The sequence below is a fragment of the Haliotis rufescens genome, unplaced genomic scaffold, assembly GCF_023055435.1.
Source record: "Haliotis rufescens isolate VD_foot unplaced genomic scaffold, xgHalRufe1.0.p SCAF_8, whole genome shotgun sequence".
Taxonomy (NCBI): domain Eukaryota; kingdom Metazoa; phylum Mollusca; class Gastropoda; order Lepetellida; family Haliotidae; genus Haliotis; species Haliotis rufescens.
Genome location: NW_025964372.1, coordinates 11,391,978 through 11,405,471, shown reverse-complemented (window position 1 = coordinate 11,405,471; position 13,494 = coordinate 11,391,978). Strand labels below are relative to the sequence as shown.

Here is a 13,494-nt window from a genome sequence, read left to right as displayed (position 1 = left end):
GTGGGTAATACATTACATCGCTTAGAGCTACTTCGAGTTGTCCATCCGAGTTATCGATAGTACGAAGCAGTTGAATAGACTGACCATTTGTTATTCCCGGGAGTGTAACATACATATTAAATATACGTTGATACTATATCATAACTTAAATATGAAATCAACTTACATTACTAATCAATCGATTATAGTAACTGCCTCTGGTGCTGAGTTTACCGTTAAATTCCACGATATCTTTGAAAAATACAATTTCACGGCAACTAACGATACAATGGTGGACGATTGGTTTAACCGTCCGATGCAATTTTGGCAGAATCAGTTAAACTTTGCCGTATGGTGTGCCACAACGGGATATGGCGTATCTGTTAATGCCCCAGGATTTAAACTATATAAGTCTGTTATAATATTATTTCACATGCACTATCAGATTAGACGTATACCTAAACAAATTAGTGCTCCATTACCGCTGGATCCAGCATGGAATCACGCAAATAATCATTATAATAAGAGGGCCTTCGCACGTATTTGTAATGAATTTAATGTTTCTACGAGTAAAGATTGGCGCATTAAAGGACCTAGCCATGGTCTAGGTATTCCGTACAATGGACAAAGAACTATTAAAGATAAAAGCGATTATTTAATTAAAGAGGGTGTGATCCATTCAAGCTTTGCTCTCTCGAGTAAAGAGTTTAGACCAGATCGTATGAACTTTGAGAGTTGCATTCCTTATATTATAACAAAGTTTGTGCATCCAAACGATACAACAGACGCTTGGAATGAATTTCTTAATGATAAAACGGAAAATAATTTTACTAACCCAGGATTTGAAAGAGTTAATGAATCAATAAGAACTTATGTATGGGCAATTCTCGGTGCACAATCGCAAACACGAACGTCCATTATCGGTACTGAGATGGCGTTCGATGCGCAAAAACAGTTTGTCGCAAACGTGGAGGACGCCATTAATTCACCAGTTGACATACCATCGTCTATAAAGCGTTTTCAAGATGTATTACAGTACGCTCAATCCAAAGTGGACTTCGTTTATGCGCCGGGATTATACATGTCTCCGAGTAATATGGAACTTAAGATCGGTCAAGTGATAGGCTATAATAATAAAATTGTTATTGCTACCAATCAACAAAAACCAGGTATTAATTCAGATATTTACGTCGAATTAATAACGCAAACAATCACAGGCGAAAAGGGAATAGTCAAGCCGCAAACACCACATGTTTCACAAACATCTACTGACGCACAAGTGCCACCACATATTGCGGCTAAAAATCAACAACATATTGATGAAAAAACAGCACTTGTATTAGGTGGAGTCGCGGCTGGTTTACTCATGATTTGGTTAAATAGTTCTTAGCGGATACGTACAACAGCCCTGCAATTGCTACGATCAGTGCCTACAAGTTTTGACTTAGCCAAGTGGTGGTCTTAGCTAATAAATTCAATAGCCAGGAAACAACACTCCCTATTATACCGGGAAGTGCAGCCGCGGCTTTCTCAGCGAGCTTTCCCAGTGCTGAACCTAATGCTTTTAAATGCTTTTTTATCCACTCTTTTATACCATCTGACGTAGGCGGTGATCCGCCACCACCTGTACCACCTGTGCCACCGGTTAACGCGAGAGTCAAAGTCGATATAATAAATCCCAACGCGGTTAAAATACTGGCAATTGTTATTCCCTGTTCTCTGAACAATGTTTTAATTTTATCTGCCAGTGTAGTGTCATCGTTGAGGACTCGATCGATAGTTTCTCAAATTCGATTGATTTGCGAACGAAGTGGCTCTCTATTAGTGGAAGCAGCCTCGAGGCGGGCCGATCTTTCGTCTTCTAAGTTACGCAATCTTTCCGCTACGCGGCGTCTACTGAATTCATCGACCGCCTGTTCAAGTTTTGTTTTCTCGTAAACTATATGCTTGTCGATTTCGGATATCTTGGCCATATTATTGGTGAGTTCTCCCTGCATTGTTCGCATTGCCTTGTCAAGACCTCGTTATTCCCTAATACTGAACTCCGGGTATGGTGATACACTGACTGTGGAATTATCGTAGAAGGTATTCAAGATTTCTTCGAGTCCCTCCGAGGCCACCATCGAGGAAGCTTCCAAATTATCTATGTTGTTAACGAGTTCAGTACGCACAGTCCGAAAGAGCCTTAGTAGTCTTCGCGGATAGTCGTGAGTAGTCTACAAAACCTTATTTATCACGAACAGTGCTGATACCGTGTTTAGTGGCTATCGTAGACAAGGCTAGGGGCTAACGAGTACGAGAATGCATAAGGTCAATATCCGGAGAGCCACGCAGTCGCAATATTCCTTTACTATCTATCGTAAACTTTGAATAGTCACGAACAATAGGACTAACATCTTTAAAGGTATCGTAATAATCATTGACGGTTGGTTTCAAAAGTTCATCATTTACGGTTGGGTTCAAAAGTTCATCGTTAAGATTCGTAAAGCTGGTTTCATCAGTACCCTCTTCGATTGGATTTGGGTTATCTAAATAATCTAGATCAAAATCAGTCATTTTTATATTAAACATATGGTTATATAATTTCAATATAACAATGTCTTCGCAATACGGACGCAAGTTAAACCCACAACGTAGACTTCGAGATCCATTAGGGGTCAAAGCAATTCGTCAGTCTGTAACTATAACTAATAACCCGAGTACCATCGATCAGAATCAAACGCTTCTGGTTCGCTTTCCTAATCTCGGCGCACACAATGTGTTAGTTCCGGGAACTGTCCGACTAGCATTTACGATTATAGCCTTTGGGTACTTACTCAAAAATACAACTCTGTCCTGAAAGATCTCAGAGAGCAAACCAAATGGTTAGCACTCTTTCATTGCAAAGATCGAGATTCATTCGAGGAATTTTTATGCGAAATTGATGTTATTTATACCAAGCTCGAACGAGAGCAACAGTTCATTATTACGGGATGTATTGGATACGCCATATTATATTATGTTAGACTTAAATATCTCCTTAGGTATTACATTGTGGAATGCGACGAACTCATCGAACAAATGCTCAAAGATGAGCCTGTTCAAAATGTAGATAAATCTTTAGATAAACATAGAGAAAGATTGGTAGCCGGTGAAAAATGTTCCCAATATTTGGGAGAAAATTATACAATCGAAAAAATTGATAACATGACCGACGAAGAGATTAAAAAACTGTACGTGCGTTACGAGTCTAGACTGGGAGCTACCATGACTAAAACGATAGGGTCGGCTATGTTACAACTATACACAGTCGTAGCTAGTACGTTTCTCCCTATCCCGGCAGAACATCGCATGTATTTATGCGAATCTCTAGAGAAAGACCCATTCTTCGAACACGCTATAAGCGCAGTGAGGTGTGAGTTTTATCATAGATTCGGAATGTTCTTAGCTCCGTTCACCACAGCTTTAATAACGGCTAGGTATTGTCAATTTAAACATACGTGCCCACTTAATAATATAAATGGAGACTCAACAGGTGACACCACAACAGATTGTGAACGAGGATGCACAACAGATTGCGGAACAACGAGTGAATGAGGAACCACCAGCGATAACACAACATGTGAATGAGAAATTACTAAAAGCCAGAGTGACAAAGAATCCTTTGAAAATAGCCGCAGGAGGAAAGGGTGGGCTGGTGAGGAAAGCGAAATTAATAAATAATTCAAATATTAATCCAATTAAAACATGGGCACTAGTAGGAGTTGCTGGTATAGCGGCTGTATGGTTGTTTTATAAGACCGGAGAAGAGAAAACATCAACCCCAATGCAACAAGAAGTTCAATTAGAGGTTAGCCCGCATATAATGCTATAAGAAGCATGACTACTCCAGTTACAGACGGTAAAATGTTGGTAAACGCAACGTATCATTCAGCGGTGGTCACCGGCTTGGCCATTGGCTATGCCCGTATAGCTAAAATGATTACTAAAGCCACACCTCCAAAGCTAGATTTTAATGGATATGATATCGGAATGATGGTTCTGGATATTGGATTATCTATGGCAACGAAGGATATACTCATCAAACAAGGGCTTATCCCGGAAGACATAATGAAGTAATTAATTAAACATTTGAATATTTTATATTATTAAACATTTGAATATTTTATATTCATATAAATATGGCAACAATTGCGATGATGGTCGGTGGAGCTATTGTTAATGCTCTAGGTTTTTCGGGGAGTAATTTTTTATTTTCTAGTATGAGGGAATCAAACGCTAAAGAAGTTGAAGAGGAACGTAAACGACATAACAATGCTTTAGAACAACTCGAAGCAGCTCAGTCACAATATACGCGGCAGAGAATGAAGAGATTAGATTTTATTCATGAAGAAATGCGTAAGGAAGGACATTCAATTCAAACGTTTAAGGATGTCGAATCTGCCATGCACGAATACTTCCTCGTTTATGGGAAAAAACTCGACCCAATACCGAGACCAACAATGAGTCAGTTTTATACACCGTCAGAGGCTCAGAAAAACCGCGAGGTGGCATTTGTGATAATGGGGTTTATCTGCTGTATTGATGTTCATCTATACCATGACCTAGTTAGCTAATCTATAAATAGCGTTGGCTGACTGCCTCTCACTAGTGTAGATGTGATTTGCATTTAGACAAATGATATGATAGATGTATAAACCATGAATAATTGCAGATTTACACTCATGAGTAAAAAAACTCTATGTAACCGACGCTGTGTTGATATTTACTGCGGCATACACAATTATTACATCAGTTGCGGAAACATAAACTATACGTGTTCTGTATGCGGGATAGGGGTCAAAGGTCGTTATTGTTTATGTAAGGAACACTGTGCTGATAGGGTCAGGAACCAGATTATTTATGCTAGGAAGAGAGATTACATCAATGAGAGGAATAGGTTGGGGAGAATACGTATTTAGATATATGAAAAACAACCAATTAGACATTTGACTCATTTTGCATATACCATTCAACCACAATGGTTTTTGTCAGAGAGTTGAAGGCTATGGGAAAGCAAAGTGGTCTACGTGGATATTCTCGAATGAGAAAAGCTGAATTGATTACCTTACTCAGTTTGGAATGCAACAAACCCCAGACTGTTAGAGAACTCAAAGCTCAAGCGAGAAACAGTGGGCTGAGAGGTTATTCTCGAATGAGAAGAGCTGAATTGATCGCTTTACTAGATAGTAATCAACCTAATGATGTTGATAATGATGATGTTGATATTCAACATAATGTTGATAATAATCAACAACAACAAGAATTAATATTTGTACCCACATCCGCCGGCGTTGGTAAATATCTAAGAGGTTGGATGATGGATATTAATTCCAACATGGATGTTAACAATATTAAGCCCATCATATGGAGTAAAATTAACGAGGAGTTAGATGATTTACATAGTATAAAATACCAGCTGACGATTAAAATGTTAATGAGTAAAAGTAACACAGACAATAGCACCGAATATACCGAACCATATTTCCGGAGCAATCAAGAAGTTATAACCGAATCCGATACTATAAACGCATCATTAGATACATCAATTCAGAGAATACAGGAAACTTTAGAACACTGGACTAATAGAGGTTCGGGTTGGGGTGTGGATAAAATCGATAGTTTATATTTAGATATAGCAAATTATGTGCCCTTCAAAGGTGGATCTTATATAGATTTACTCCCGTATTATAAGAAGAAAAAAGCCATAATTAACGTAAAAAATAAATCCGATGACTGTTTAAGAATGATGATAAGATCTGCATTGTTCCCCATAGATTCTAAAATTGCAAATAGGCCTTCTAGCTATCCCCAAAACGATGGACTCAACTTCGATGGTATAGACGAACCTACACCAATATCACAACTTGATAAGGTGGAAAAGCAAAATAATTTAGCTATAAATGTTTTCGGACATTCTAAAGGAATTGTTGTACACAGGATAAGCTCCGCTCCGGAACATATCCCCAGAATCAATTCATTTCTGATCGAAAAAGATGGAAAATATCATTATACATGGATAAAGAGTTTAAACAGGCTATTATACGATCAAACAAAACATAAGGAAAAGAAATGTTTCTGCGAAAGATGCCTACATGGGTACAGCAGACAAGATCTATTAGAAGCGCATAAAGAAGACTGTAGAGGTGTTGGACAGACCGCTATCAGGATCGATATGCCTAAAGAGGGAAAACATATATTAAAATTTGAACATTATTGTAATCAAATGCCAGTACCATACATAATTTACGCCGACTTCGAAGCGCTTAACAAACCCATAGAAAATACTGAACGCAATACTGATAATAGTTTTACGTACAAAACTCAAGAACATATTCCTTGTGGGTTTGGATATATAGTTGTAAGGTATGATGGGAAAACAAACACTCCCGCGATTTACAGAAGTCCCGATGCAGCGGGAAAGTTCCTAGAATATCTACAAAACGAAGAGAGAATAATCAGGGAAAAATTATCGTGTAAGAAACCCATGTGTATGACGAGGGATAATTGGAGGGCCTATAAGAAGTCCACGAGTTGTCATGTTTGTAATAAACCCCTGAATGGGGATTCCGTAAGAGATCATTGCCACATCACGGGTAATTATCGGGGAGCCGCGCATAACGAGTGTAACTTGAAACTAAAAATGAATTTTCAAACAATACCCATCCCCGTTGTGTTTCATAACCTGAGGGGATACGATTCACATCTCATCATGCAAGCTATCTCAAAGACCGATGGCAGTTTAACGTGCATTCCTAATAATATGGAAAAATACATATCGTTCTCGTTGACTAAACCTATACATTATAGGGACAAGGATGGGAAATCTAGAATAAAGCAAAGTAATGGGCTTAGATTCATAGACTCCGTACAGTTTCTGTTATCTTCCCTGGACAATTTAGCTAATGCGAACAATCCCGATGACTTTGGGATAACAAATCAATATACCGATAAGATACCTCGTCATTTGTTGCTGAGAAAAGGTGTATATCCTTACAAATATATGGATGATTGGTCTAGATTCGAAGAAACTGAATTAGCACCCCTCGAATCATTCTATAGTAACTTAACAGAATCTAAAATAACAGATGCCGTTTATGAACACGCTCTGACGGTCTGGGATAAATTAGGTTGTAAGAATTTAGGCGATTATCACGATCTGTACTTAAAAACCGATGTACTGTTACTCGCCGATATATTCAAGATATTTAGAAAGACATGTTTAAAACAATACGGCTTGCCCCCGGCATGGTACTATTCCAGTCCCGGACTATCGTGGGATGCATTGTTGAAGAAGACCGGAGTAGAACTAAAACTACTCACAGATTACGATATGCACTTGTTTATTGAGAAAGGATTAAGAGGTGGTATATCGATGGCAGCTAAAAGGTATTCTAAGGCTAATAATAAATTAGTGGAAGGATATGATCCCAGTAAACCCAATACTCACATATTATATCTCGACGCTAACAATTTGTACGGATGGGCTATGAGTCAACCTTTACCCACGGGTGGTTTTGAGTGGGTCGATGATATCGATGTGAATGATGCAGGGGTCCGGAAAATTTAAAATCCCAATCGGACATTTGCATTTGGGCCACGTCCCTTAAAATAGCGTATTTTAGTACGACTTTTCACACACATTACAAGTTGTTAGATCTACGTATTCATAATATGATGAATTATGAATTGTTTCAATTAAAATTGTTTAATTCACCGGACAATTAATAATAAATAATATCATTTTAGATATATATGGAAAACATACGTTTGTTTCTGTTATAATAACGATCTGTTAACGTAGTGAACGGTCTGATTAATATTCATGAGTTATATTCATGAGTCTGCTCAAGTGTACGCGTTGTAACATTTGGATCGAGACTATTATCCCATATTTGGTTATGACGTGACCTCACGGGAAAAGGTTTTTTTTCTAACTAAAGATTATTTAAAAACAAGACAGATAATAATATCACAAATACTAAAATATCGTTGATAGCAATAGTTATTTGAATACTTTTTTCATCTGTACTTAATTATTGACCATAAAGAAAAATTGATATCGATCGTCACAGAAAGCAAAATGGCGGTCAATCAAGATTCAATATACGACTAGCTACTGAAAACAATAAAATCTGCAAATCCTCATTGTATGTCAACCAAGTGAAAGTCGTTAGCCACGACTTACAAAATGATCGTCCAGACTTTGAGGGTTTGGCAGATCCGCTCGACTGATCTGCATCGGTCGGCTGACTGTCGTCACGCTTTTCGCTTCTTTTCTGAGGTTACGTATCGTAGCATTGTGAGGATAATGAGGTACATCGATGATGCAATGTATTTATATAAAGTTGTTAACACCTTTCACTCAAATTAACAAGATGTTCTCAGTATTTAATCCTCGATTAATCAGTGTCAACTCTGTTTAATAGTATTACAGTGATTGACCGATTGGACTATCAAGTAGGTTCGATGTATTTACAGCAATCAAACAAACAAAGCTTGTCAGTGTAGATAATCTTCATTGTGTAACAAATGCAGACAGAAACTGTTGATCATGTCCGGTCAAAATTTAAGAATGTCCGGACAATACTTTTTAAAATGTCCGGACAGAAAAATTTAAATGTCCGGTAAGCAATATTTTAAACCGGACTTTTGAGATTCCCAATAGGACATGTCCGGCACATATGACGATTTCCGGACCCCTGGAATGATGTGAATAAAGGGTACATACTAGAAGTTGACTTGGAATATCCAAGTTCGTTACATAAAGATCATAACAGTTATCCGCTAGCTCCCGAAAGATTAATGATTAATAAAGATTGAATGTCGGAATATCAACGCTCCTTGATGGGTAATACTAGGTTAGCTAACATAGAAAAACTCGTACCAAATTTGATGGATAAGACAAAATATATAGTTCACTACAGAAATCTCCAGTTGTATCTATCGTTAGGTATGAAACTAAAGAAAATACACAGAGTTCTAAAGTTTGATCAAAGCCCTTGGATGGAGCCCTATATAAGGTTGAACACAGATTTAAGAAAGACCTATGCTTATGGTTATGGTGGTAATACCGTACCGTCGGGAACTATGAACAACCCCCATGTACAAATGCCCTACCCGGTCCATCTTGAAGATAATAAAGAATAGGCTCTCCTTCTTTCTTAACCAATCTACTAATGTTATATGTCTTAAGAGACCAAATCGGATCGGTTGCACGACGTAGGCCTCCTTTGAGTTCACCGGGCTGGTATAAATATCTTACCCTTACTCTATCCGGAAGTTTTCGTTCTTTGCCTCTCCTCGGTGCTGAAGAATCGGAAGTCACGGATTTCATTTTAATAGCATCGGATGGTTTCTTCCCGATTATCTCGTTACTTCATTATTCAGCGCTGATACAACAACTGAGAATCGTGTCAGCCATTCGGTTGATCTCAATAGCTCGGATTTCATTTCGATCCCATACTGATAACAAAACAATCGTTCCGCTAATGTCCTGTTAAATCTTTCGACGATAGCTTGACTACGGTGGGCCTCTCTTTCACCACGCCTGATTTCGACATCGTGCTTTGTTATCAGTTTAGTTACCGATCCCATAAACTCGCGACCGGGATCTACTTGAAATAGCTTAGGCCATTTTAGTGATCCGCGTTTATATATGCGGCTCAGTGCATTAGCTACTTCTGTTGAATCTTTCGAGGTTAATGGCTCAGCCTCTTTGTATCGACTAGCCACATCCACTACTGTTAAAGCGTATTTATACGTTTTGCGTTTTACCTTATCGTGGGGAAGAAACAAGAGGTCAGCCTGATGAACTTCATTCGTTGTAAAAATATCAAACTTCTTCCTCGGTATATAACGCGGTGCCGGTAAATATATTTGCCACATCGCTTGTTTCTTTAACCAATCCTTGGCCACATCTTTAGATACCTTAGCCGCGGTGGCTAATTTTTTTATTGCTCCTATACCTTTCCAATATCCTCGTGGGCTATAGTAAATTTTATTCATTATTAATTAATATTTCGTTTAATACAACTCATGACTATCACTGAATCGCATGATCATTTTGGCATAAAAAATGCCACCTGTAGTGGTGGTATAGGTATATAAATCTGGCTCAAGTGGAGTTGCGGCAGAACCCCCATTACCTATACTACTCCAGGACTGGCTCTTCTGTTCATCTGTCCGGTACTCCCAAAGGAGTTAGAACTTTGACCATAACATGCAAACCTATATTATCCCTACCCTGCAATAAACCGATACATTGTATACATTTGTTTGTTATGAAGAGAATAATACATTTATGCCAATAGGATTTGCCCTGGGGTTCAGCCTTGCCTCTGGAATCTTGGATCATAACATGGAAACAGTTCAGATCTTTATGCTACATTTGTATCTAGAGAAATACACGTTCATGCTGTCAGATCCCCTTATATTAAATGCTGACAGAGTCAAAATTATGAAATATTTACAGTATTATATACATGTACAATGCAAATGTATATTTTGTCATGATCGCGTAAATATCCAGGTGAGCGATACAGGCCCTATGGACCTCTTGTTGTTGATATACAACAGCTTATTGAAGATAACAGCTTAAGGGATGTGTGAGTGAGATGTGTAAATGCAGATTAGGGAGAATCAATTACAGGATAAATTGTTTATTTTACCAACAATTTCATCAATGGCCATGAACATGAATACTAGTTTTCAGGTGAATTAGCTTCAGTCCCTCTAACCTTTGCTCTTTACATATTTTGAAACACACTCTTTTGCAAATCATGGTATGATGCAGAGCGTTGAATGATCTTTGGGACAGTTGTGATGTTACAAGTTAATGTAGCTATGCTTAGATACTAATCGTATGATTATTTCTTCTACAGAATGAATTTACTGAACTGCACAACTCTGAAATCTGGACGTCTTCAGTTCACAACACCAAGTATTCATATCAGAAGTACCGGTAAGTAGAATTGTTGACCTGGTTAGTTCAGGTTTGATGCTTTTCTTTGTTTATGAGGTATGAAACAATATTCTAAGCTTAATTCAAATCATTCTTGCTTTCTAGTGTACTCTATTTCCATTCTATCATGATAAATACCATGTACCCATTCACAACCAAGGCTTTAGTTTCAGAAGTGAACAACAGCTCTATATTTAGTTATCCCCCGCCGCGCGAAAGCCAGTCGGTTTTGGTGACCTTGATCCCATTTTCAAGGTCACAGCAGACAAATCTGCTTTTAGAGTTGGAAAACGGTGTTGCCGCGATATCTCAAGAACTAAACACTGGATTGTCTTCATATTTGGAACTATAGTGTATATACAGACTCCGCAGACACCAGTCGGTTTTGGTGACCTTGATCCCATTTTCAAGGTCACAGCAGGCAAATCTGCTTTTAGAGTTGGAAAACGGTGTTGCCGCGATATCTCAAGAACTAAACCTCTCGATTGTCTTCATATTTGGAACTATGGTGTATATACAGACACCGCAGACACCAGTCGGTTTTGGTGACCTTGACCACATTTTCAAGGTCACAGCAGGCAAATCTGCTTTTGGAGTTAGAAAACGGTGTTGCCGCGATATCTCAAGAACTAATCGCTGGATTGTCTTCATATTTGGAACTATAGTGTATATACAGACACCGCATACACCTGTCAGATTTGGTGACCTTGACCCCATTTTCAAGGTCACAGCAGGCAAATCTGTTTTTGGAGTTGGAAAACGGTGTTGCCACAATATCTCAAGAACTAATCGCTGGATTGTCTTCATATTTGGTACTATGGTGTATATGGCGGGGGATATTTCGTCACTCTGTGACAAATACTTGTTTTACTTGTTACGGAATATTATTCCCTCATGAGCTTGAAATCAACAACCTATCAAAATGACTCCTCTAAAAGAAAGTTTTGGTATGTTATTTTGAAATTGAGTGAGTCATCATATCATTCAATCTAATCAGAAGACAGTTAAGAATAAATTTTCAACTTCAAAATATGGTTTCTTTTGTGCACTAAAACTGTTGAATGGGATATGGAATGTTGGCTTTTGGGGCTCTTTCAGGAAGAATCAGTTTGCTATTTAATTCTATATGGAGAATTCTTTACCTGCATGAATTTTATTTGATGATAAATAGTGATGTAATCAGAGTACACAGGTCTGTTAAACATGAAATGTTAATATCTTCTAATTAAGCACAGATATGTTTGCTTTTGCTGTCTTTGGCAATATCATTGCTTGGATTTGCAGTTAACTATCTTCACTGATAAGTGGGGGCACGGGTGGCCCAGTCGTCTAAGGTGCCGCGTTCCCTTGGGCACACCAGAAACCTATAATTCTTACAAAGCTTTTACCTTCTGTGATGATCAATAAAGTATATAATTTTTATGAAACTTCTACCTTTATTACATCTCTGCCATAAATCCTGTATTTTGGCTTCAATCACACCAACTAAAATTTTCAGATTTTCAAAAGACGTCCTCTTCACTGTCAATCACACATTTAGTTGTCGCCAAGTATTCTCGTAACTACCCAAGCCATGATGTCATAATGGGGCCAACGTCACTTTTTTCCTGTGTGTGCTAGTCCTTGGTAGTAAGTCACATTAACCTGAGATTATTCTAATAAGTTTTCTATAATAACAGACATATAAATGAATATATATCTATAAAGTAATAGTGCTGCTGGAAGAGACAACACACACGTGAGTATAGACTACCAGATCTCAGTCCACAGCCGTAGGCCATTCAACACAAGATCAACAGGCTGAGCCGCACGGCCAGCCCATGGACCAGTCATCAAGTCACCCAGCTGGCCAGCCAGCACCAGACCACCCGGGTATAAGCCAGCAGGCTTTCATCCAGAAAACAATAATGTACGGAAGCCGCATGGTATCCATGAAGGGAAACCCAAGGCTACTCTGAAGTGGAATGAGAGGATTTTGAGGAGACTGATAACTCACCAGGATTACATCGAAGGCTATACTTTTGTGGAACTGATTGAAGAACTTTATCACGTTATGCCTACACTTTGGCCACATGTGACAGAAGATTCACCACCCCAGATGTCTGAATACGGGGGATGTCATGTGCCTGCTCCTTCTCAAAATATTCATCACACATTACCTTGGCCCAGTTACGCTTGCAAGGTTGTAGACCAGTTTAACGGATAACATTCACAGGCTCAAGCATGATGAACGACTACCTGTTCCACCTTTGAAACGGAAGTTATACAAGACACACAATGCTACACTTCCAAACATCCCAAGCTTGGATGAAGATTTCTACAAATTAGTGTGCAAATAAGTGTTTTATCAGCATCACGTTTCAAGGATCTGACATTGGTCTCCAGATACCCTATGGATATCGGAGCATATATGTTCGTCTCCGTAATCAGACACATCATACTGCCTTTACAACCATCCTATGAAGGAATTGCGCGGGAAATACCCATGACTATTAGGACTAAGCCACAGCTTCCTTGACTCGATTGGCAAGATG

General features: G+C 38.5%; 1 protein-coding gene across 3 annotated transcripts in view; it reads left to right on the top strand.

The window, feature by feature from the left end:
* LOC124113764 (nonsense-mediated mRNA decay factor SMG7-like) overlaps positions 1–13,494 on the top strand; it is a 282,423-nt gene that overhangs the window by 118,419 nt on the left and 150,510 nt on the right. For all 3 annotated transcript variants that reach the window (XM_046474276.2, XM_046474277.2, XM_046474275.2), the window contains exon 16: positions 10,881–10,960. In XM_046474276.2, the coding sequence (XP_046330232.2) occupies positions 10,881–10,960 (80 nt within the window). The remainder of the gene's footprint in view (positions 1–10,880; positions 10,961–13,494) is intronic.